Source organism: Punica granatum, chromosome 1 (genome assembly GCF_007655135.1).
Source record: "Punica granatum isolate Tunisia-2019 chromosome 1, ASM765513v2, whole genome shotgun sequence".
NCBI classification, from domain to species: domain Eukaryota; kingdom Viridiplantae; phylum Streptophyta; class Magnoliopsida; order Myrtales; family Lythraceae; genus Punica; species Punica granatum.
The window spans coordinates 8,248,396-8,274,261 of NC_045127.1; the positions used below are offsets into that span (position 1 = coordinate 8,248,396).

Sequence of the window (25,866 nt, forward strand, 5' to 3'; positions counted from 1 at the left end):
CCATTTGGAAATTTTTTTTTAATTAAATGAATTATACATGTATTGGATAGATTTATTGTAAAAATTTATGAATGAAATTGCTAGACAGTTTAGAATTTTATTTGAGTTTTGTTAGACAAAACATACAATGAGCGAAGTACGTAGTCAAAGTAATTTTGTCGAATAAATAGAAATATAGTAATACTGTCAATTGCAAACCATTGAGTGCCGTCTATTATTTTACATCCTACTAAGAAAAATATATTATTTTACATAAAAATAAATAAATATTTAAAAAATTAGGTAAAACTATGCAAGAAAAATATAGTAGGAAAAAAAAGTTTTACTTTGATATAGATGCATCAAGTAGAAAGTATTTATCATACTTTGGTATTGTTCACTAGGTGAAACGATGATTTGAAAATTATGCGTCAATTCAATGGAATTTTGTGGCCAAGGAGTGAAATAATGTTGGAACCAAGTAGCTCCTCGAGAGCAATCACAACACTTGAAAACCAATGGAGATGAAACATAATAACACTACGCCTAGGAAATGGTCCGTAATTAGAGTTATTTCCCTTAATAAGAGTCATAATCATATAGAGATTTATCATTATAAAGATGCATAATTTTCAAATTATCATCATATATGGAGCAAACGATACCAAAAACACAATAAGCATGCATCTTCCAATTAAAATTACTTTTTGTATTGCGTTATTCTCGGAGTTCTACATGATTTCTAAAATATTTAAATCTCTACATAAAATTCACGATAGTGCTTAAATGATTTACTACTGCCATTTCTCTAATATTCCTATTTATTCGATAAAAATAAAATAGATTACCTGACTCGTTATATACTTGGCTCGACAAAATTCTTAAAAAAAATTTAACAAATATTTTTTGTAAAACTTAAATCTAAGTTGATGAGAAATGTATTTCAGAATATGTCTAAGGTAAACTTGTAATTTATCGAGGAAGGGTACAATAGTAATTAAAAGAGAGATTATTTTTAAAATGGACTGACATGAAATACATAAAAAGCAAAGTTATAGGGATTAAAAGAATGATTAGGATAATAATATAAGTCCATTTTTAGTTTTATTAAGAAGTCTATCTTAAAAAATAATTTATGCGAAAGTTTATCGTGTAGACAGTTTAAAAAAGAAGCCTAGTATCCAGGAAAAAAAGAGAGAGTCTAGATTGGGGGAAAAAAACCTCTATTTGTGATAGTCGCGTTCGTTGCACTAATAATTTAATTCCTACGTACTATGAGCCGATACAATCATAATTAAGTGGATGAATATGTAGTTAAGTTTTAATTTATACGAGGTTAGATAGTTCGAGGATGAAAAAGTCGGAAGAAATAGTATTTTTCTTTGCGATATATAACTCATCGTGAGAAGTAGATCTAACGAAGATAAATAACCCACATTCTCATTTGCCAACAGACATAAGTACATGCAACCCCAAAAAAGAAAAAAGAAAAAAAGACACAAGTATCTAACCATTGTCGCAAATCGAGAGGGAACAAATATATATATTTACCAAAATAATTATTAAAAGAAAGGGGGGAAGAAGGAAAGGGCGAAGAAGGAAGTTAGTAGGAAAGTGGACTTTATACTACCAAGTAGCAAAAGCTATCATATTCATATATATGCATGTAGCGATGTAGAGCTTCTTGCCACTGGGAGGGGTAAGATAGTCATTTCAAAATGCAACCAATCCCGACCACCAGTAATAATAATTAGTCGGATAAATGAAAAAATGAATTGACAAATTCCGCTATTACATGAATATAAATCTTTAAAAATATCGCGTTATCCTGATAAATTAATCTCAAAGCGAAAATTAATTTGAGTTGCGCTTACGGCTCTCGCATGCCCTACGGGACATAAAAATGGGAATCATTCTCGTTCTCAATGGCGATCACATTGGGGTTAAACTTAATCATATTTATTTATTGAGTAATGATGATTAAAAATAATGGAGCGTTTAAAACATGACAGGGGACTCCGAGCTGTTTGACACAAACAAAATAGAAACGTTTCGAAACGGCAAAAAAAAAAAAAGAAATTGTGGGGCCCGGGGGTTGGCCTTTTTGACTTGCTTTTATTTCCCTCCTTCGGCTTACAGCTGTGAAGTCCAAATCTTGACCCTCAGTTTCACTCGGGGAATCAACGGCTCCCCATCAACCGTCTCCGGATAGGGCAAGCAAACCCCCTCGTTCTCTCCTTTTTTGCTTGATCAATGCCTTTTCCCAATCTTCCTATTTGGCTATATGCGGTATGTTAACATGATGGAGTGTGAGATCGGGAAGGGTGAGTAGGTTGTTAAGATACATGTAATAATTGCAACGCGGAGCTATCGTGGATGTGAAGGAGAGCTGTATCCGATCGTCATGTGACGCGTTCAATATATTGATATATGCATGAAAATTGATTACTCAAATATTGAAATAACTCTTATTATTTTGTCCCCTTTTTTTTCACTTGAAGTGCACTGGGATCATTTAGCACGTGAATTTCTACATGAGACATTTGCTAGATATATCCATGGCAAGCGACGACACGATTCACCACCCTCCTCATACATTACTTGGCGGGTGTGAGTAAATATTTTCTTCTAGCTAGCTAGCTCTATATACTAGGTGGTCATTTGAGGCCGACTTGCATAGACATGACAACAAGGTATTCCGAAACCTATTTGTTTATTTCGTTTGTATTGTAGCTGATTGGCATTGGAGATTATCATCTTATGCCATGCAATTGCTCACATACGATTAGGTTCCTTGTGGCATGAGAGATATGGGTCCAAAAGCTTCTATATATCCTCACCATCGAGGCATAGTTAAAATTGTAAAGGTATAACTAAAACATATGCGTTCCGAAGCTTCATAACTAGCAATATCGTGAAGCTTCATAGCTAGCATTATGGTTTATAGAATCCATTCGTCATATTAACTAATTATATCTAAAAACTTGTATATTAGAATTTTACAGTGGATAATTAGTTCGTTTCGGAGTTCATATCGAATCGCCCGGATCAAGTAAGAAAAAAATCAACATATTTATATCACGTAGTTCAGATTTCGCAATCAATAGCGTGGAATACCCGTGCAATATATCGAGACATCTGGAAAAATATAGTGAGAAAAAAAAGAAAAAAAAGAAGGGGGATGGACAGGTTTAATTAAGGGGGAGGGACGAAGGATGATGGGACTTAGAAAAACATATTATACGTCGGGAGGGCCCCACAAACAGCCTGGAGGAATCTCACGTGACCCGAAGAGTTGAATCCCTTTGACTTTCTTACTCTCGAATGGATTCCGCCGATCCGAAAAGAGACCCCCCCCCCTATTGGTCCCCCCCCCCCACTCTCCCCTCTCCGTCCGTGATCCTCACGCTCCTCCCCTCTCCAATTATTGCATTTTCATCATTATAGAAATTTTATTTATTTTTTTTGGTTATTTACAAATAAAGCTTCTTGATTTAACAGGGACAGAGGAAAAGTAGAGGATAAAATAAAATAAAAAAAGGTCCCATTATGAAATCAGATTAAAGACGAAATTTCGCAAAAAAATTCTGTCAGAAATAAAAGATATTTCGTTCGATCAAAACCCGCTTTAGGAAAACATGGTTTTTGGTGAAATCCTAAAATTCCTTTCTGGAAAGCTATAAGGCAGAGATACCCTGTGACATTTTAGGACTAAATAGTGGATGCTAGTTAATTGGCAATCATCAAAGTTTTAGCAATTTGAAATTATAGTGCGTTGTACTCGATTCAATAAACAAAAGCAGTTCAATCCAATTCCAAATTCTTCATTGACATGGAATGGAAGACGAAAAATATTTTAATTTATATTTTTCTGAAATATATATATATATATCAATTTTAGACGATCATTTCTTACAATGATTCTTAGTAGGACGTGTATATGCACTACCACTTAATATACATTCATTTTACGTATGAAATGTGAATCGTGTTGGTAGAAATTGAGAGACGCTCATGAATCCAATTCTTGAATCTTGCCCATGTGCTAAATTCCTGAATCACAGATTCTACGTTGATACCGAACAGAATAGTTTAGTATACTACATCCGTCCCAAAGAGGATGGAACACCGTACCATGCATCAGCAGCATGACATAAAACTTGAATGATACGTGCTATGTACTCTACATTTATGAAACAAGCTGCTGCTAAACACTCCTTGCTAGATAGAAATCCTCCTCAATTGGCATTTGGCAAGAGCTGATCATCTTTTGTCACAAAAGGCATGCCAACAAGATCAACACATAGATCGAATGATGACCTTAAGTAATAAGTTTAATATCCTCGCTTGTAATGCAAAACTTCGGAGCGATACTAATGGTACGAAGAAAGTTTCCACTTGGATCAAATCAAATGCAGTATACAATCTCGGATTATCAAAATGACTATATCTTATTCATAGCAATCGCTTGTTATGACTCCGTGCACATTGTATATCCTTGATCTCTGATCGACTGTGTACGAACACGGCTTAACTTTGGGCAAGTAATTGTAGTATGAACAGTGGGGGGAGCAATGATGATTGCATATGGAAGCCGCCCACAATATATATAATATGCACATTTATGGGAGTATTTTTGAGGTCTTATCTGTTGGGCTTGTGATGATATGGCATGATGTAAACATTTTGCAGCCAAAGAAGAAGAAGAGGAGAAGCAGTTGGGCAGTTGAGTTGATCCTTTTTACAAACAGCTGTCTCCACTGAAAAACCCGAATCTCGAAAAAAACAAAAAACCCTAATTCCACCGACTCTCGTGTGCAGAATTTTCAAACCACAGCCAACTAGAAAACAAATAAACTATATTATTATTAATTCGAGAACTGCCTCAGTTGACAAATTGCACTTCATTTGAATGGATTTCATGTAATACAAGATTCAGAGACTAGGTGTATAGAAGCATTTCGTGATTAGTGTCAAACCGATACTGGAATGAGCATATAATTAGATTTAACTAATAAATTAAAGATACATCGCCATTTATTAGGAAAAATCCACAGATCTACTTTGGACTCGAGCCCATCCGCAACCCAAAAACTTAAGCCAATGGGTTGCTAGACCATTATGTCTTATAAACATATGGATTTCCTCTCAACTTTTCCATGGGGATTACTTCCAACACCCGCACTCACCATTCTCCATTTAGGAGAGAAATTGCCCCAACAATTCCCCCCTTCTCGACTATATGGAGGACTTCGAGCCGGGCTTCCACTTCCGGACTCGGATATCAATTGTTAGGCCCTTCACTAGCCACGAGTTGCACACTCGGACCTTGGTGCGGTGTGGGTTTCCACGTATAGCGTGTGTACTTCCCTAGGATCGTTACCTTGGGCTTTGATACCACTTGTTAGGTAAAATCCACAGGTCTACTTTGGACTCGGGCCCATCCGCAATCCAAAAACTTAAGCCAATGGGTTGCTAGACCATTATCTCTTATAAATCTATGGATTTCCTCTCAACTTTTTCATGTGGGATTACTTTCAACACCCGCACTCACCATTATCCATTTAGGAGAGAAATCGGTCCAACACCATTTTATAAAAAAGAATATTATCATTTTTTGTACCGAAAGGACAAATTTTTTGTACTGAGGGGTCCTTCAATAATTGTTCCCTTGGCTTCCTCGGCCTATCCAAAGTTTAATCGCGAGCTGGCTTTGTTTCCGAATGCCTTATCTTAATTAACGACAATAAGACATTGGTTGGATATATAATTAATTAGGTAAATGTTTCAAAATCTCTTTAGATACATGTAGTTGATTGATAACTACCTGGACAAACAAAAAAATTATCTTCAAGATACTCAAATTAGAAGCATAATTAATTAGTTAGTAATAAGCCAAACCTAAAGGCATTTAAATACACTCGCCAAAAGAAAAAAAAGAAAGCACTTAAATACAAGCAATAGGTTGCATTGATAGTTACATCTCGTGTCATTTTTTTGATAGGTTACATGTTGTGTCATATTAGTCTATGAAATGAGCTTTAGGGCTTATGCATTGAGATTTGCTTTGTGCGTTACCTTGATATGTGAATACACCATAAAAACGATCATTTCACGGTGCAAAAGAATCTTTCATGAGAGGTTATTTGAAATTTCATAATAAATTCTCTTCTTTTTTGTAATATATATTCCAACTATTAGATGAACTCTTTTAATTTATTCAGCATATACCATGTAATATTTGGAAACCCAATGGTTCCCTATCTAATTTCAAGGTGGATTGATCACAGTAAGAGATAAAATTCTTCTAATCATAGATATTCTCCACTTAGAAAACTCGATTCAAGACCTTACTTTTTCAGAAGAAGAAATTCCAAATCACTTTTTTTTTTCTTGTGGGTTTCGGACAGATAAGTTTGTTCAGATATGCTATAGATGATCTAATGGGAGTCCTCACCTGACATCGTATCGCGGGGATTCGAACTTGAGTATTATTTCTTCTTTCAAGGCAATCACTCCATATTCAACTAGCTATATTAGCCAACCCTTTTTTGGTTATTAATTATATTTTTGCTAGTTAATTAGCTTCGCATAATCATCAATTTATCCTCTATGCTAAAGTGATTGATCTTCATAACCTTTTTTTAGAAAAAAAAATTATGTATGCAAATTTATTTATTTGTTTTATTTTGTTTGGTCGTTTGTTTGGGTATTAATTGAAATGATTGAGCCGCTGGATAGGTAACCAGTGGCGGGCCACAAGTTTGTTCCCTTCCAACCCCATTGCTGGTCGGGTGGCGTGGGCCCTATGAGAAACCGATGCCCCCAAAAACAGCGTGGGAAATGCACCTGCAATTGCATTGCATGGAATTTATCTGATCAGTCATTCATCTATTTATTGCGTTTTTGTCAGAATGTCGAGCGTTGTGGTCAATAAGATGGTTATGATTGTTTGTATCTTGCTGGACGGAGCAAAATATTCGATGAGTATTATTTAGATAAGTGACTGAATAGCATCCAATCAGAAAAAAATGTACACAATTGTAATTGATAAATTGAATCCGCAATGATATCAAAAAAATTTCAGCTACAAACATATTTAACTGATTGGTAGTTGCTATTCATAATGAGCAATGGTCATTGAATATTGGCTTTTCCTTTTGTTTTGTTCTTTAAAGATAACAATCTGCAAGGGAAAGAAATCCTTTTTATTTCAAGAGCACAATATCTATGTGTGCATGTATGGATAAAAGTTGGCGTGTTGTCTCCTCCCGTACCCACCAAAAAAATTATTAAGAAAAAAAAGAAGGGAAACTGGAGAAAAATTTGTTTGCTAAGGATCGAAAGATGGAAGCGCTATGACTCTACTCGATCTCGGGATCAATAGTTTCATGTAAGATGAGAAGGCCCAACCTGAACTATTCATGTACGGCGAGAAGGCCCGTTTAGACCCGGTCCAAAAAGTCCAGTGAGCGCGGGATCAAGCACGCGACCTTCAGATCTTCAGTTTGACGTTCTCCCAACTGAGCTATCCCTGCAACTTGCCTACAAATGCAACAAAACAATTTATTCTAATCAAAGACGTTGCTACATTGCCATGTCGAACCGGTCAGAGATGGCTAGATGCTGCACATTGAATAAGTGATCACCGCAATGGTGGGAAAGCGCACAAATCTTCCAGTAAATAATGTGACTCAGAAGAGATTCTTGAAGTTGACTAATGGATGAACCTTCTAAATCTACTCGTTTAGACAATGATACATAATGTGACATCGGTTAATTACAGCGGAAAGAATTGTACAGTGAAAAATTAAAATTACTACATTCAACAATGGTTGCTCAATCTCCTCAAGCCACTTCCCTTCAGGAATGGTTCCGCAACATGCGACGCTCCAATCCTGCTCCCAGTTTTGTGGTTGTTGCTGCCTTGCACAATCTTCAGGCCACTGTCCTGCCCAAACTTCAGTAAACTACGAGCTTCTGAACCGTGCGGTCTTGGGTAAACGGCCTTTTCCGCAATGGCACTTGCTATACTTGATTGCTCTCTCTCAAGGCTTCAAGAATGCTACCTACCCACCTAATCCAAAGGGAACAAAGAGATAAGAGGAGACATCAACCCGGGCAGAACAACGAGATTAAGCAGCTGTGACGAAACATTGAGGAATGAGGATGACCTACCACTGTAGGCTCCCCTTATGAAATGAGTGAAAATAGGATGGTAAATCGAAATTTTAGATTCAAAGCGAGCCAACTAATAATTAAGTAGAATAATACCGATTGAGCAAAATCCAAACTTGCATGATATCCTGAGTAAATGACAGAAAGCAATAGCTATTCAAAAGAAAGAGAACATAAGGATAAAAAGTGAAAAGCATCGACAAAATACCCTTCCAGGCCAGGGCGTTTTGGGTAGTACACCTTTTGCAGGCCTAGTCTTTTAGCAGCCAAAGCAGTCGTCTCACCAATACAAGCAACTGAATTGGTCCAGTGGTCTGGTTGTGAAATAATACTGATCCATGCCCTGCAGCATTAGCGGCATACTCAGAAGAAAGAAAACAAGCAAGGAGTAACTATGGAATCATGAGACAAAAAGTTGTCAATTTTAGAAAAATCTCCTCAGGTCATCTTTAACAGAGAAAAATAAGCACACCAATCAACAAAGTGATTTTCTAAGCTCACACTGTGAATGAAGTAAGGACTCACTTTACTGCTGAAGGTGATGCAACTGCTAGAACTGGCACAGATATTGCCTCTTCTAAAACCTCCTGGTCCACGTGGTGAACAGGTATCTAGAAGCAAGTACGAAAGTTAGCAGCTGACTAGCATGATTTTCTTTGGCTCAGTCTATCAGTACAGTATACAGACAGACACGGAGGATCTCAGGCTGCCCAAAAGAAAAAAAAAAAAGGCGTCTGAATTTAGCCTTGCGTGATATATTTCCGGGAAATGAAGATATATGAGAACATTGACAGACTTGCACCACTAATACCTGATTAATCTGTTCCATAAACGTGCAGCCTAGTTGCCTCTCTATCATTATTTCATTAATGATAACAAGAAATAGGATTATGCAGATGATTAAAACAACAACAAAGTCCATGAAGAAAAATCTGCAAATAGCTTAGAGTAAAGGCTCAGAAGACAAGTTGCAGGAGATTGAGTACTCTCTTCAACTCATGGAAACTACAATCACAGCCACAACTTATAAAAAGCTGACTGCAGAGAACTTGAGAGCATAATAAAAGCCATTTCAAATTGCAAAATTGACAAGAGCTCACTTCAGGAAAAAGTCGGGCCAGATGTAATCCTAGTCCTCAAAGCATACAAAATGGCCAATCAATTATGGCAAAACAATAAATTCTGTACCTTACCGTTGTGTATGTGTTCAATCTTGTGACATGAAATCCTCGACCCGAGAGGCCTTCCTCTGGAAAAGGTATACATTGGTTACATGTAATATATCCAGTAATACATATAACAACAGAAAAGCATATAAAGCAGACATGATTGTACCGATCTCATTGCTAGCTTTTGCAGAAGCAGGGTACAGGACAGTGCATTTTCCGTTCGCTGTCTTTGGAAGCTCTGAAGCTAAGACTTTACCAGTTGCTGGAAATGAAGAATTCACAATATTACAGGAGTAAGGTAGATATTATTCACACAGATAAAAGCCAACCATCCGATTGATGGTTCACAACTGATGGAGCTTACATTTTAGAATGTGAAGTTTAATATGTATTAAACTACCACATAAGGGCCATTCGGGGGGGGGGGGGGGGGGGGGGGGGGGGGGGGTGGGGTGGGGGGGTGGGTGTAGGTACTAGAAGTTGGCAATGAAGGAATTTTGTATCTGTACCAACCATAATATCCATAATAGAACGAGGCAGTTAATATGAGATGGAGTTTTGGGACAAAAGCGAACAATAGGATCTAGTGTGCCCTATACTTGTAAGGCATGATAATCTCCGTCTTTCCCAAGATAACATTATGATTATCAATGAAGCCTCTTCTTTTAGGAGGAAAACAAAGCTTGAAGCATGTGGTATTTCCATTGGCATAGATAACGGTGATCCAAGAATACCTTTTGAAGGGGCAAAAGTAACACTGAGTTTTCCCTGCGATGACTTCACTGCTTCCTCAAAAATGCTAGCTGTACCAGTTCCCACAACACCTATTTTCACATTTGGAGTCCCAGCAGCCCTATAACCATTAGATTAGGTCTTACATGACAAGAACCAATATGATTTAATCCATATAAATTTTTTTGCCAAATATCCACTCTAGACACTGTCTCGTGAATGACAGAGCAGTAAAGTTCTGTCATAAAAACCCTATGACGATTTTCAAGATCATTCCCATTATCTCTGGCCTGTTGGGAAAATGCATATTGAAGAAATCAAATGGAAATTACAGAAATCAGTCTTTAACACTTAAGTCATTCGCGGAAATCAGTATTCTGGAAATATTAGATCTACAACTAAAAAGTTATCTATTGTCACATCAGGGATGATTGACAGGTGACAACCTAAGGCCAGAATTTGTATTAAACAGTAGATATCATTTTATATGTCAGTTAGGCAGCAGTTCGCAATGTCAGGAACTTACTTCCATGCCTCTAGAAAGACAGAACCAGCTTCTGGGGAAGTAATCACGATCCAGTCAAATGCACAATCTGAGTGTGACAAGAAAAGAACAAAAATTTGCAAGATCATTTGAAAGATCTGCATAGACGACGCTATGAACATCTAATGACAACAAATGCAAGCGATTCATGGTAGTGAAAGTGCACAAGTAGCAAAACTTCAACCAGTTTTTACTAAACAATATAGAAAAAATTATTACTTTTAGACACTAAATGTCTTGTTTAGTATAATAGGAGAGGCAAGCTATAGCATGCACCTCTCTATCTTTTTTAAAAAATAAAAAATAAAAAGTCGAATTGACCGCTTTCCGCTTGCCAATTTTTAGTATTCATGAGCTGCAATACAAAATGTTGTTTGTTGTTCACATTATAACCTGGATACTCTAGTCATCCTCGATGATCAAGGCATTGCTACTGTACTGAACAATCAGAATGACCTTGGAAACTTATGTGCCTTACCAGACCCAAGGCAACTTCATTGCAACTATAAAGTGTCAACAAGAATGTTTATAATATACCTGTCAAGATAGAAGGAAGGCGACCCAAATCAGGTCCTTCTGCATGCTGAATTAGGGGAAGCTCCAAACAGTCAATTCCATGTTTTGCCTGCAATCCAATTGAAATGAGATAACTTCCATCAGCTAATCAACCTTCCATCAAAGGTTCTACCACTTACACCATCAATGATAAGAAGGCTACGCCGAGCTAAAAAAATAAAAAGAAAAATAAAAAGAAAAAAAGGAACTATAGGAAGACGAAAAGTAATGAAATATGGTTTCCCTGACATAACTGAATGGCATTAAAGCACATCTTCATAAACAGTATATTCTCTCTTTAGCTGGATCAATATTGAGACGACACAATATCAATGCGGGGTCTTGTGCGTGAACAGGGGAGAGAAAAAGAGGAACAAATTTCTCAGAGTTTAAAATTGACGCTATGATCACTTAGTTGCACTTTTCTTTAAAAACTTGCCCATTTGTAGTTGAACGAGTAAAAACTTTCCCATTTGTTTGGAGCCCAAGATTTAATTGCCCAATCACGTAAACGTTGTACTTTTTCCTTATGTACTATCCATTCATCAAGAACTAGATATCATAAAGTAAAAAAATTATTTTCTTTTTCCTCCCATGCAAGTGGATGAAACAAAGAATTGTTTAGTATTATATAGTCTAGTGTGCTTCTAATTTGCAGCAGAAGGCACTGGAAAAATCTCTCTCTAAACAGGGAAACAGTGAGCTTCGTAAAATCAATCATCGTAATGAGCGTTCAGGGCCCCCACTTTCAAAATTCAAGTAACAGACTAACAATATTTGTTGTTGTAGAGTAAAGCACAGTCATTTCCGAGAAAATAGTACGCGTCTCGCAATTAAGTGACCGGAATCTGCAAGAATCACCTGTAAATAAGATAAATTGGAAGGAAAAAGGCTACTCCCTATCACTTAAATATGAATTAGGATCTCATCCAATTAGAACTCCACGAATAGCCTTTGAAGAAGATAAACTAATTCACCAGTTCCAATATGTCCATTTATTTTACTGTCTAGCCAATAGGAAATTCCACGACCTTCATAGTCGCTGATAGATTAGATCCCATCTGCTAAACAGCAAGACATTCAGAAAATCATTATTTATTTTCTAAGATCAATAATTGTTTGAAGCTTCATCGAACGCAAGGAAGGACTGATCCTACATCAGGTGAGCAGAGACCGCGGCCCCGGGATGTGCTAATCCGATGGAGACGAACTAGAACTTGACGGAGCAGCTCCGAAATTGAAACATAACGCGGCAGAACCGGAATAACTATCTTCGTACAGCGCCCTTACGTTCAAAATTCAAGTAACAGACAGATTATCTTCATTATTTTACAGTAAAGTATAGTCGTTTCCAAGAAAATAAGTGATTGGAATTAAGATAAATTGGAAGGAAAAGGCTACTCCCTATCTTTGAAATAGGAATTAGCATCACATCCAATTAGAACTCGATGAATAGCCTTTGAAAAAGATTAACTAATCCAACAGTTCCAATACGTCCATTTACTTTATTTTCCAGCCAACAAGAAATTCCACGATCTTCAAAGTCGCCAGTAGATTAGATTCCATCTGTCTAAGCAGAGAGACATTCAGAAAATCGCTATTTACTTTCGAAGCCTCATCGAACGCAAGCAAGGATCGACTCCTGCATCGAGTAAGCAGAGACCGCGGGCGAGGATGTACGGAGACGACGAACTCACACGAACTTAAACTCGCCGGAAGAGCTCCGAATTCGAAAGATAACGCGGCACGACCGGGATAAGCAAAAGGAACAGCAACGATGCGTAGGGGAGACAGATAGAGAGAGGAGAGTACCAGGGCGCTGATGAGCTTCCCGTTCTTGCCGCGTTCTCGGGTGACGACGACCTTCGGCTGCGAAACGGAGGTCGGAGGGGCTGGGGAGGAACTGAGTGGCGGGGAGCGAGGACGAGGGGGAGGAGTGAGGTGGCAGTGAAGTGGCGAAGACGGCGGAGATGGCAGCAGGGAAGAGGGACGGGGGAGGAGAGAGAAAGAGAGAGGGGTTGATGATGATGATGATGGGAATAATGCTGAGGCCATGGGAGACGTGTTGGGTTCTGCGAGAGCAACAGAGAGGCCTGGAAACTGAAAAGAGGGGCAGCTATTTTCTTATTAAGTGACCAGACTAGTAATATCCCACCGCCCAAGCCACAACCAGCGCCCTTTTCCTATTTTAAATTAGTCGCGATTGATTAGTTAATTAATTAATTAATTCCAATTTAAGAATCTATGCACCTCTAGTTGCCCACTACTCTTCGTTCAAAAAGTATCATGATTAAATGAATATACAATGACCCAACAATATCATGATTAAATAAATGGGAGTAATCAAAAAATATAAATTAATTCAAGTCGTTTGACGCTCGTTTTCTTTAAACAAAATGTCGAATTTGAATTTTATGAATGTAAAAAAACCTATAGCGTATCGTCTAGTGGCCAGATTGGACTCGGATTGGATTAATTCATGTCGTCTGGTACTCGTTCTTCTTAAATAAGATATTGTATTTGAATTTTATTAATAGAAAAAATATTCACGATGTATATCTTTTAATGGCCCATTCAGATTCGGATTAGATTAGTTAGGAGCCGATTTCTGGACACCAAACTATATACTAATAAAGTATGTCAGTCTCTCCGCTATCTCATTGGAACAAATTTTTTTTTGGTGAAATATGAAGATTCATTTAAGTTTAATCGTCAAAGCGCTCATTGCGTACACATCTGGGGAAAGGAAGCCCCATATTGTCTTCAAATAAAACAGTCATAATAGAAGGAGGAAGGTAAGATAAAATGGAGAGGCGGTTTGAAAGCTCTGCTCCAATGTTGGCGAGATGGTCGGCACATTTATTGGCTTCCCTGTAAGCATGTTGGGGAATAACGGTATCAAAGTGTTGACATAGATACCTGCAGTCATCAATCAAATTCATCAGTGCCATATTTGTGGAGTTCTCCCATACCCAGGATAGAACTAATTTAGCATCTAGTTCAACAATCAACTTGGTGACTCCACATTCTTTAGCCATGATTAGCCCTTGTCTAAGAGCTTTTAGCTCAGCTATCGGGCTGGGGGTACACCCAAGCTTCATTTGAAAACCTTTAACCCATCTGCCCAATGAGTCTCATATAAGTCCCCCTGCACTAGCTGAACCCGGGTTGCCCTTCGAGCAACCGTCAATGTTCAGCTTGTGGAAACCATCTGGAGGGGGCTCCCAGCAGACTTGTATAATGGATGAAGGCAGCGCAGGAGGCTTTTGTTTTGCAGCAAAGTATTCTGCAGCAACTTGTATGGTATAATCCACCAGGTTATTGTGAAGAACTTTCGAACAGAAGGTGAAGGAGTTTCTATTTTTCTATAGATGCCAAAGAGCAAAGGAGAAGATAACACCCCGGGGAATATGAAAGTGCGAGTCTTGAGACGAGACAATGTTGTATTTGATCCAATCCTTGACTGGCGCAGCTAATGTGCTCCGTTTAGAGGTCGGGATTCCCAGTTGGCGCCAGAAAGAAAGAGCTGTGGAGCAGCTCCGAAGGATGTGGTTCACAGTTTCTTGCTGTGAGGGGCATTTGGGGCAGTGAGGCGGTATATGAAGACCGCGTTGATTGATGAGGGTAGCTGTGGGGAGTCTATCCTTATAGCACATCCAAAGAAAATATTGAATGCGAGGAAGGGTTGAACATTGCCATAACCAATCCCAATCATCTTCAGGATGGGCATGCTGATTACAGAGTAGACGATAGGCTGATTTGGTGCTGTATTAGCCATCATGCGAGAGGCCCCAGATAATTGAGTTCGGTTTGTCATGCTTTATTCCGATTGGTAAGCCCTAAATAAAATCCTGGGCGCATGATGGCAGTTCAACAGGGAGATAGGAGAAATCCCAGACTCGGTTGGGCAGCACGGTAGAGCTAACGACCCTGTTGTCCTCATGGGCAGGAAGAGGGCCATGGATGATATTCCTAAGCGGTTTCTCTCCCACCTAGCGATCTGACCAGAACAATGCTGAAGCTCCATTACCGATCAACCACTTCGCCCCCATCTCCCACACGTCCATACCTGTTCGGAGGGCTTTCCAATTACTAGAGCCGCTGCTCAAGCAAGCTGGTTTGTTGGTAGTGAATTGATGTCGAAGAAGACGAGCCCAGGGCTCTCCTGAAGAGGCTGCTCGAGAGACTAGATTCCCAAGCAGGGCCTTGTTACGGAGGTTCATGTTGGGGATACCTAGACCTCCCGAGGCTTTCGACATTGTCGCAACTTCCCATGATACAAGGTGTATCTTTCTTTTAGTTGACGTCGATCCCCAAAGAAAATCCCGGTTAAGGCGATCAAGCTTGGAAAGGGTGGACTGAAGAAGACGTGAGCACTGCATGAAATAGGAGGGGGTAGCCGCACAAGTCGTGTTAATGAGTAGTACTCGGCCCGCCATGGACAGCATGGAAGCTTTCCATCCAGCAAGATTGGTTCTAACCTTTTCAACGACAAAGTTGAAGTCCCGTTCTTTACGCGGAGAGAGGCCTATTGGAAACTCGAGGTATTTCCCAAGATCCTCTGTCTCGGTAATGTTGAACGTCAAACAGGTTTGCTGTCGATGGGTCGGAGAGGTATTTCTAGAGAAGTGCAACTTGGACTTCTCCAGATTAATCCTCATGCCAGATTCTTGACAGAAAGATTGAAGAGCAGACTTAGCTGCATTTAATGTGGCGGGAGAGGTTGAGCCCATTAACAGAATATCGTCTGCAAAAAGTAGGTGTGTCATGGAGAAGCTGTTGCGGGTGGGCTCAACACCTTTCCAGGTTCTTGCTTCGATCATATTCTCTATGAGATGCACCAAGTACTCCATGCAAAGAATGAAGAGATATAGGGATGGAGGATGCCCCTGTCTGATTCCACGAGAAGGTGAGAAGGAGTCAAGGCTACTGCCATTAAGGAGGATGGAGGTTGTGGGAGAGGAGACACATGACATAAGCTAGTTGATCAACGGCCTCGGGAAATCAAAATGATGGAGGACTTTCCGGATAAAGCTCCATTCAAGGCGATCAAATGCTTTTTCAAGGTCAAGCTTAAGTGCAAAATTACCTTGTTTTCCTTTACGCTTACGGAAGGAATGAATAACCTCGCGGAGAAGAATGACGTTAATCAGAGGAGCGGCGACCAGGGATGAAGCTACATTGGTAAGGGGAGATGAGATCACTGAGATGTGGGCGCAACTTTCTCACCAAGATTTTAGAGATAATCTTGTAGACAGTATTACAGAGACTAATGGGTCGGTAATGAGCTATAGTTTTCCGGCGAGTTGATTGTTGGGATAAGCGTAATAAGGGTGTTATTCACTCCATCCGGCATTATGGAGGAATCAAAGAACTGGAGGACCACCTGTTGATCTGAGGCTCGAACTATATCCCAGCAGCGTTGATAGAAACAAGCATGAAGGCCATCAGGGCAAGGAGATTTATACGGCTGGAGAGAGAACAATGCATCAGTGATTTCATCAGGCAACACAGGGCGGAGGAGTGAAGCTGCTCGATTGGGGTTAAATGTCCTTCTCCATGTCTGTAAGGAAGGAGTAACTCGTGAGCAAGAGTTTTCCTCTGAGCAAAATAATTGTTGAAAATGTTGCTGGATCAGGAATGAGAGAGAGGTATAGTCTGATATCCATTCTCCAACTGAGTTACGGAGTGATAAAATCTTATTACGCCGACGGTGAACAATGGTTGACATGTGGAAGAATCTAGTATTTCGGTCACCCTCGGTTATCCAGTTCGTTCTTGATTTGATTGCCCAAAGAGCTACCTCTTGAGTGAGAATCAGGGAGTGCTCTTGACGAAGATCTTTTTCTAACTGGACTAAGAACTTACTAGGCCGAAGGGCAAGGGACCGTTGAATACCAGCAAGGCGTGCTAAGCAGGTCCGTTTCCTTCGAAAGACATTTCTGAATGTGTCTTTGTTCCAACGCTGAGCAACTGCTTTAAAGATTGTAATGGCAGAGCTGTGAACAAAGTCAGCTTGTGCCCACGAGTGTTGAACCAGCCCTTTGAATTCATTATGGGTTAGCCACATAGTTTCGAAGCGAAAGGGACAGTTCACACTAGGCGACATTGTGGGGCTAAGCTGAAGCAGCATAGGATAATGGTCGGAGTGTGTACGGGGAAGGTGATGAACCATAGCATCTGGGAAGAGTAGATGCCAAGCTGAATTTGCTACTGCTCTATCAAGCCGTTCCATGACAAGGCTTTAGTGTCGATAGGATCGGGATAGGATTTAGAATAAGGATAAACTAATCCCATGCAGGCGGTGGGATAAGGATGGATTGGAATTAAAATTTGTGTCAAAAGACGAAAATGCCCCAGTCCTAACATCAAAATTTTCAAAATTACCACTATAGTTTTTTTTTTCTTTTTTAAGGGTTGAAGCCAAAAGATCGGGAGGGGCAACAGTGGCCAAACTCCGACCATCACCGCCCCTACAAGGTTGTCGGTATACCCAGGAGTCACCTGTGACCTCGCCTAGGGTGGTGGTGGTTGACAGTCGAGCCATTGCCGCCCATAATTAAAAAAAGAAAAAGAAACACAAGGAAGAGAGAGAGACAGATAGATAGATTGCAGATGTAGTGGCCCGATGCCAGCCACCATCGCCCCAATCAATGTCGCCAAAGACCACAGAGGCCATCGGCGATCTCGATTGGGTGACGGTGGCCGGCATAGGGCCACCACAGTCTCGATCTCTTTCTCTTTTGTGTTTTTTTTTTAAATTCCCGGCGACGGTGTCCAATGCCAGACACCATCGCCCAGGTGAGGTTGTCAGCGACTTCGCTGAGGACGTGGTGGCCGGCATGGGCTGCCACCGCCATTACTCCTCCCTTTGTGCTTTGAAACTTTATGGCCTTTTTTTTTAATTAAAATTTTAATTTTCAGAGTTTATTTTAATTTTTTAAATTAAAAAATTTATTCTAACATATGTAATCATGTAATGGTCATTTTGCTTTAATATCCTAATTCTAAACCTAAACATTGTCCGAGCACTTCATTAGGATATTGTAATCCTATAGGATAAAAAATCCCACTTCATCCTAACCCCATCCTTATCCTAAACCCGACAACTAAACATAACGAAAGGCTATCTGAACCAGCATAGAATACCAACAGGTAAGTTTAGATTGTGCCTGAAATGTCGTGAGTTCTTATAGCATATATAAGTTATGGATTATATCCGACTAAAGTAGATTGAGAAAATTTCTGATAAATATTATTAGGTTGTCCGACGAGGGACCCGGCATACCATAGTATACAGGGTTACAATATAAGGGAAGGTCCTGTACTTGAGGAACCTGCATGCAGCCATAATTGAAGCTTCCCTTTCCTTCTCACGTTGGGGACTTTCCTTTTCTGATTATTATTATTTTTTGGGAGATTACTGTCACTGATTAATATTTTTATTATTTATTAAGCTTATAGGATGTTTCTGTCTGGTGCAGTTGGGTTGGGGGGCACATAATGGATTGATCAATTTTTTAAAATTCTTTTGGATCTGCAAGCAATCCTAATTCTTTTAGTTAATTTTAAATGAATTTTGCTCATAATTATTTTTCTGAAAATCGTCATGAGCACTCATAATGACATTGGCAACAAACAAACAATTATAAAGAATTTATATTACCCAGTCCAAGTAAAAAGGTGATCAACTTCGGGCTACGTCTCCGCATCTCACTAAAAAGAAAAAAGAAAAAAAAAAGAGAGGTGTTAAACTACCAATAACGATTGGTTTAAGCAGTTTAACGTCCGTTTTCTTTAAACAAGATTTCGAGTTTAGATTTTGTAAATGGAAAAAACCCTTAATTGGAAGAATTTTATCCCTTAATTTGTCGATCAGACTCAAATGAAATTAATCAATACTTGTTGGGCTTGGATACCAGATCATATACTGAAAAAAGGAAGTATTGAACTTTTTTTTTTGCTAATATGGAGCGTCCAAATTTCGCCTTACTAATCCCAGAGCTCCAGTAATTTCAAGGGGTTTCGAACCTGGGATCGTGTGAGAAAGTATTGAACTTGACTATATGACAAAGAGTCCCATTCGTTTTATAAGGATTTTTTCTGTTTTTCGCTGCACCCCGGCTAGAAAAGGGTTCGCATGCCCTGCGACATCACCACATCGATGTTTAAGTCAAATGATCAGTAACCAAGGGCTTTCTCTGCGACTCTTCCTATTACAAACCTCAACATTCGAATTATACGACATAACTTTGTAACAAGAAAATATTATGTTCATAGCATGAACAATTTATGAGATTCTGAGAGCCGTCACATCAATACTTGGTGATGGGTCTCATATGAATGAAAACGGTCATTAGATCGATAATATTTCCTATTTATCCTTCCAACAAATCGTAAGGTTCCATCTCTTTCTACTGCATGCTACGAGGAAGAAAAATTCTATTCCTATCTTAGGAATCTTAAAAGATGAAAAACATTGAAGCTCCAAAAAGGGAAAAGTTCAAATGCAAAGCAAGCGAATAGCTCTTCGAGCTCCTCAAGTGCATGCCCCGTCACAAACTCATCACGTCTTATTCCGAATCCACCCCAGCAGTCTCGACCACCCATTTCCAACGAATGAAAGTATTATGAGTTTTGCCCGAAATTCGGGAATGAACATTTCAAACGAATCTCCCCTAGAGAACGAACTACCAACTGATTGCTAGTCATCATCATCAAAATTCAGTTCCACCCCCCCGTTACGAGTGGATTATATATTCCCACTACAGACCCAGTGAAATACTGCTACTGCTATTGCCGCTGGCTACTAGGTGCGTGCTACTACAGTGATAAATACGCCGCTCAGTCTTAGCATGACAGATCGTGGTGAGGTTTGCAAGCGGTACGGTTACACACTTCCCTGTAGCTCCCCAAGCTCATCAGCTCACTTGCTGCTGGTGGCTTCCATAAACAGGGTAAGCTCCATATGCTGCTGCATATATGGTTGGGTTGTACGGTGGAGGTAGAGGGTACCCGTATCCATCATATGTTTGCCCTCCATAGTAGACTGGGCCGCCCCATTGGTTACCAAAATCTGCTCGGAACTGCAATGTCGAAAAGAAATGACGGTTAAGATCAGAGAAAAACATATATGCTTTTTGAGCAGATTATTTCAGTTAAATCATTGAAGAGAGAAATAAAATTTCCTTTGCTCAAACAAAGAAAAATTGCCCTGAATCAAGACTCGTTCTACAAGAAACATGCATATGAAAACTAGTAAAATATTATGCATAACCATGTTACTAAAGATTGGCTAGACGAGGCTCCACATGAGATAGCCTAGCCATTATCGACTTGACAGAACCTCTTTGCATACAATATCTAACAGAAAAATTTGCAGTACCAACTAGGTGCTATGAAGTTATTTTGGAAGAAATCAATCTCCGCTGCAAATTTTCACAAATCCCACAAAGATTCATGTGGATCTACAATACTCAATAGGTCATGATTGACCGTGCCTAAAGCGTTCCCTTTTGCACTGGGATAGATTAGACTTTCCTTCATGCAGTTATATGCCGTTTTCCATTGTGCGGAAATATGCATTAAGGAAAGCTGAAATAATTTATGTAACAACGCAAGCATAACATGTAACACAAGAGAGACAGAGGAGACTACCTGCTTATTTGCTGGATTACGACCCCAGGAGAGGCGCACTGTTTGCTTGCCAATTGTTGTCCCGTTCAACTTTTGCAATGCCTCCTCAGCATTATTCCTGTCCAATCATGTTGCTTAAGATGATAGGGGAGCAAAAGCTAGAAAACCCCAAGGATCAGGATGAAAGCTATGAATATCACAAAGACATCTGTTAACATGTAATAATTTCTTCATTCACCAAAAACATGGATGTAATTTCAACAACATTCAGTCAACCACTACTTTAAGCGAGTGCGAGGGATGATCAAGTAATTCCATCATTTTCCAGTGTATAAATGACCATTTAAATTGTACCTATTGGCGAATTGTACAAACCCGCATCCCTTCCCAGTTGGTATCTTGACCGAGACTATCTCCCCATACTGAGAGAAAGGCTGCCTGAGATCCTCGTCACTAACATTTGGATCAAGGCCTCCAACAAATATCTAATGATAAAAAATTAGCCGAAGAAAAAGAAAATATTCTAAATCTATACATCCATAAAGAAAACGAAGCTATTCTCACTGTAGTGTTTGTAGAATCTCCGTCAGATTGAGCTGAAGGACCATTTGATGAATATCCACCTATCAAGATCCCAAAAAGAAAAAAGATGGAAGAAATTTTATGTCAATATGTTTTGCACATCAAAGCTGTTCCTCAATGGAAATATAGTGCATCTGAAAAATAATTATGCTGAACAACCAATAAAATGCGAAAAATCCGCAAGCATTTAATGGTAATTAATGGGAAAATTTTCGGTTGGAAACTCTGTCAATCAGGATTAGAGGGGGATACAAGTGTTTCTAGCAAAGCCGAAGCAGAAACCAGAGACGGTTAAAACAAGATTACACTGCCAAGTAGCAGAATTTAAAGCCATGTAGTCAAAAGTAAACTAAACGAAAAACTAATCAGAGCAAATGCTCATAGATCTATCATGCAAGAATGAATTAAAAAAAAAAGGGGCACTGTGAGTATGACATCTCCAGGTATATTTAGTAGACAATGATTGGTTGGATTTTGAACTCAATAACTACCAGACAAAAAGAGAAGTATGTATTGAAGAAAAGGAAGGCAAGCACATTGCCGTACAACCTTGTCCAACTCTTGCCTAGACCATCATCTGAAATGGTTCTTGCAGAAATAAGTTCTTTTAGACTGAGTCAATCACAACCACAGAGCGCTGTGCATCCATGACAATCAGCATGGCACCCCCAAGAATTTGTGGTTGCAGTTGAATCAATCTAAAACGATCCACTTTCTCAGTTGGACCTTGGTTGAAATTTTTCTAGATACTTCTGCAAATATGTAAGCTCACATTTTGCATAAATGAACAAGAGCGGATCTGTTCATTGGATATACCCATTTCTGGGTAAATAATCGCTCTTTCTGTATATCAAATGTAAACAACTTATGTCACAGGGAGAGCAATTCATAAAATTATGAAAAGATAAATTAACAGTAAAACCAATAGATAATACCTTGCGAAGAGTGCTGTTGTTGATAGCCAGATGATTTCCTTGGAGTTGCGGCTCCAATACGCATGGGCCTGCTCGAGCAATACACACCATTCATCTCAGTCATCGCCTGAGTCCTCTCGTTGTCATCCCCAAACCTCACAAACCCGTACCCTTTCGAACGACCTGTATTAACATCAAATACAACTTTTGCGGCCTTAACAGATGGGTATTTACTGGCAAACGTCTCGTGTAACAAGCTGTCCGTAACATCTGCAGCTAAGTCGCCTACGAAGATAGATAAGTCTGAGCCATTATCAGAGCGCTTGTCGCCAGTGCTGAAGGTTGCCCAGTTGAGGCGGAAGGGCTGTTCAGTATTAGGCATCAGAATGCCTGAATAGTTCTGCAGTACTTTCTCGGCTGTAGCATGTGAGAAGAATTCCACGAACCCGTAGCCCTCGGACAGACCAGTCTGCTTGTTGCGAATTACCTTGATAGACGCAATCTGCATTGAGCAATGAAAATCAATAAAGAGAAGCCAGTCAAAAAACCAACGTCCGAAATAAATTTTAGCAGGTCGGTCTCTTCGAAACTCTCCTCCAAGTGACATTATCCGAATATCTCTCATCTTTCTATGGCAACATTTCGCAAAAAATAACACGTTTCCGTTAAATTCCCGAGCTACATTCTGCACCAAACGGAAAAACTCGCACAAATGCACAAACCTTCGACTATGGTTCTGCTCAATTAGATTCTTCATTTTTGGCCTATAACAATTACCCAACAAGTATTGTTGTAATATGAATGCATACAACTGATTTCTTCACCATCGACAAGAAAAATTGCATACTTCCAATTGATTCATCGATTACCAGTTTTCCTATTCATTGCTCAGTACATCGTCCAGCAAACAAGTTTCCAGTTTTATCTTTCTCACATCAACATTCATCACTGAAACAGCAAATATGCACTTGTTCCAGCACACACATATACATATGTATTTATAATTGATAACAATACAGTACATAATAAGTAAGGTCAGATCATACGGAGTTCAAGAACAGGGGATGGAGGGAAAGGCAGAGATGACCTCGCCGGTGGAGGCAAAGCAGGTGTGGAGGTAGTTCTCGTCCATCCAATGGTGCAAGTCACCGACCCAAATCGACCTGTTCTCTTCGCCGCCACCCTGGGGCTGCTGCTGGCCGTGGTGGGGCCTCTGCTGCTGCTGCTGTTGGGGAGGCAGGGGCGCCGCCACCTGGTACTGGGCGTAAGCCATGTAGTGGTGGGGCGCATAGTGCTGGGCGGGGACCATGTGATGGGGATGGTGGTGGGGGTGGGGCACGACCATTGCCGCCGGCGCCGCCGGATACTGCATTGCCATCCAAGGCTGCTGCTGCTGGGGTGGCGGAGGTGGAGGCTGTCTCTGCTGCCGCTGCTCCTGAGACGATGGCTCCGAGCCGGAGGAGCCGCTGCCGCCGTTGGACTGCATAATGGGATTCGTTAAAGAACCGCCGCCCCGAATCAATGAGAGGGAAGGAGAAGGAAGAGAGACGATTTAGTTTGTTTATTTAGGAGAAGGAAGGAGGAGGAGAAGATTGGATTTGGCCATCTAAACGCGGTTGTCGGTTGAACCGTTGGATCGCTGTGGGGAGGGGCGATCCTGGCCGTCCGATCTGGGGATATGCATGTGGGGGATCTAACTGCTGGATCCGCCGCCAAGGTTTCTTAGCCATTTTTCATCATTACTTAATATTAATTTTATTTCCCCTTTTTTTCTCTTCTTGATCCCATCTCATCTCATCTGGTAGATTCACCGTACTCCCGGCGCATCTAAGCCAAAACGTGACTGCATGAGCGGGACCCACTCGTGACACGGTGGGCTTACGTGCACCGGTTGCACGAACTGGAGATTCCCTCTCCTGTACTGAGTCGATATATTTTCTTTTTTTCCTTTTTCGGGGTTTTGCCGAAATATTCTTTTTGCAGTTCGGTTTCGGAGCTTTACCATGAAAAGGGGCTTCTGTTTGTGTCTTGTGTCGTACGATGACGTTTCCTAGGCCCTGAAATTGTCTCGTCATTTGTTTTTCGAGGTGCGTAAAAGTTTACATGATCTCTTTAAAGAACCGCTAGCAAACTTTTATAATTTGATTTACGTTTAAAATTGTAGACGGAAGAAAAAGAAAAAAAAAATTCTACAAAGTATAGAGGAAAATCTAATGCAGATATTGCTTGATTGAGTGAAAGATTGCACGGTTGAGAGTTTCATGAGTTCCGAGTTGATGAGAGGAGAATTATTATGGTTCTCATTCACGCCGTATAGGGTAGTTCCATCTTTGCGTGTTAACTGATTTTCTAAGTCGGTCTCGAACGCTCATTAAACTTTAGTCCGCACAAACATGATAATTGCTGTAATGCATTGCGTTTTACATCGCATGTTGTCTATTTCCTGGAGCCATGGCTAAGAGAGGCCCCCAAGTTATGCAAGCCCAACTCTCCCTTCAATTTGAAGGAAACGAGGGCCACACAATCAGTTTTAACGGAGACTTTTTTTTTTTTGATAAATAAGATAAGAGCTGTATTAATTCATAAAAGGTACATCGATCTTTGGATAACCCTCAAACATACAAAAGGAAGGAAAATTTTACTTATTGCCAAGCTGGCCTAAGTCATGAGCTTGAGAGTTATCAGATCGTGGAATCCAAGTACATTTCCAGTCCCAGAAAAGAGCTAATAATCTAACGATGTCGGAGACTAAAGGTTTGATTTCCCAAGGGGAGCGATGCGGAGAAATAATAGCTTCAATTAGCAGCAGGGCATCCGACCTAATCCAGATCTTCTGCCATCCTTGGTCAAGCGCCACGGAGATTGCGAGCAAGACTGCTCGGGCTTCAGCTTGCAGGGGGGAGGCTGTTTCTGCTTTTGAAATCCATGAGTGTGATGTGAGCCTGTTTGGTTGGCTTCTAGTTCCTGCAAGGGTGGCGTTTTCTGAGGTCCATGCGGCATCAGTGTGTATGAAGCTCCACTCTGCGGAGAGACTGCTTGCTTCCTCTTCTTGCTGGTCAGATCCCGAAATGGGCTCGAAATGAGGCAGTGGAGCCCGACATGTGCTGTATTCTGTGAAAGCGCGCCCGATGCTGCGAAGGTATTCGGATAGGTCGGCGATTCGCCCTGCAAACAAAACATCATTTCTTAGAGACCAGAGACGGTATAAAATGATGGAGCCATAAAGAGAAAAGTGTAAGCTGTTAGTCAAATGGCGAGAAATGCAAACAGGAGGATTCGCAATGAAGTTGACAATATCAGCAGGCGTAGTGCATGGGATTGCTTCAGCGCATATATCCCATGGTGATTCCCTCCAAGCGACGCGATAAAAGATGCATTCTCGAAAGAGATGCGCAAAGTTATCGGAGCTGGTACGACAAAGCGGACAAGGAGTATCGCTTTGAGAGAACCAGGGGAGGCATTCACTAGCAACTCTCCATAAATGGATTTTCAGGCGGTCATGAATCTTTAAGCTCCAAAGCTTTTCCAGTTTGTGGTCTGGGACGTGTTGAATCTGTGGTGCTGGTCTAAGAGATAG

The 25,866-nt window shown here is 40.2% G+C and overlaps 2 protein-coding genes across 4 annotated transcripts; both read right to left on the reverse strand.

The window, feature by feature from the left end:
* Nucleotides 1-7,617: 7,617 nt before the first annotated feature.
* Nucleotides 7,618-13,292, reverse strand: LOC116192834 (uroporphyrinogen-III synthase, chloroplastic). 3 transcript variants are annotated; one of them, XM_031521503.1, is made up of 9 exons: nucleotides 12,970-13,292; nucleotides 11,140-11,227; nucleotides 10,585-10,651; nucleotides 10,061-10,179; nucleotides 9,493-9,588; nucleotides 9,351-9,406; nucleotides 8,683-8,768; nucleotides 8,398-8,500; nucleotides 7,618-8,056 (listed from the first exon to the last, which is right to left on the reverse strand). In XM_031521503.1, the coding sequence occupies exons 1-9, from the start codon at nucleotides 13,210-13,212 to the stop codon at nucleotides 8,045-8,047; spliced, it is 870 nt and encodes a 289-aa protein (XP_031377363.1). In that variant the 5' UTR covers nucleotides 13,213-13,292; the 3' UTR covers nucleotides 7,618-8,044. The 3 variants fall into 3 exon arrangements, with proteins under 3 accessions (XP_031377363.1, XP_031377361.1, XP_031377362.1); XM_031521501.1 differs by having other exon boundaries at nucleotides 8,366-8,500; nucleotides 12,970-13,290; XM_031521502.1 differs by lacking the exon at nucleotides 7,618-8,056 and adding an exon at nucleotides 8,067-8,285.
* A 6,205-nt stretch (nucleotides 13,293-19,497) lies between these two features.
* LOC116192140 (polyadenylate-binding protein RBP47-like) lies at nucleotides 19,498-23,857 on the reverse strand. Its single transcript, XM_031520596.1, has 6 exons — nucleotides 23,377-23,857; nucleotides 22,311-22,791; nucleotides 21,358-21,416; nucleotides 21,148-21,278; nucleotides 20,815-20,911; nucleotides 19,498-20,243 (listed from the first exon to the last, which is right to left on the reverse strand). Exons 1-6 carry the CDS (start codon nucleotides 23,773-23,775, stop codon nucleotides 20,079-20,081), a joined length of 1,332 nt encoding a protein of 443 aa, XP_031376456.1. The 5' UTR covers nucleotides 23,776-23,857; the 3' UTR covers nucleotides 19,498-20,078.
* Between the last annotated feature and the right edge of the window lie 2,009 nt (nucleotides 23,858-25,866).

Excerpts from the sequence above, each read along its gene's own strand:
- LOC116192140 (XM_031520596.1), bottom strand. The coding sequence starts at position 23,775 with ATGCAGTCCAACGGCGGCAGCGGCTCCTCCGGCTCGGAGCCATCGTCT. Across the intron at positions 22,792-23,376 it reads GCTTTGCCTCCACCGGCGAG|ATTGCGTCTATCAAGGTAAT; the intron begins GTCATCTCTGCC and ends TGCTCAATGCAG. Across the intron at positions 21,417-22,310 it reads ACAACAGCACTCTTCGCAAG|GTGGATATTCATCAAATGGT; the intron begins GTATTATCTATT and ends GGATCTTGATAG.
- LOC116192834 (XM_031521501.1), bottom strand. The coding sequence starts at position 13,212 with ATGGCCTCAGCATTATTCCCATCATCATCATCATCAACCCCTCTCTCT. Across the intron at positions 10,652-11,139 it reads CCTTCCTTCTATCTTGACAG|ATTGTGCATTTGACTGGATC; the intron begins GTATATTATAAA and ends TGTCACACTCAG. Across the intron at positions 10,180-10,584 it reads GTCTTTCTAGAGGCATGGAA|GGCTGCTGGGACTCCAAATG; the intron begins GTAAGTTCCTGA and ends TAATGGTTATAG.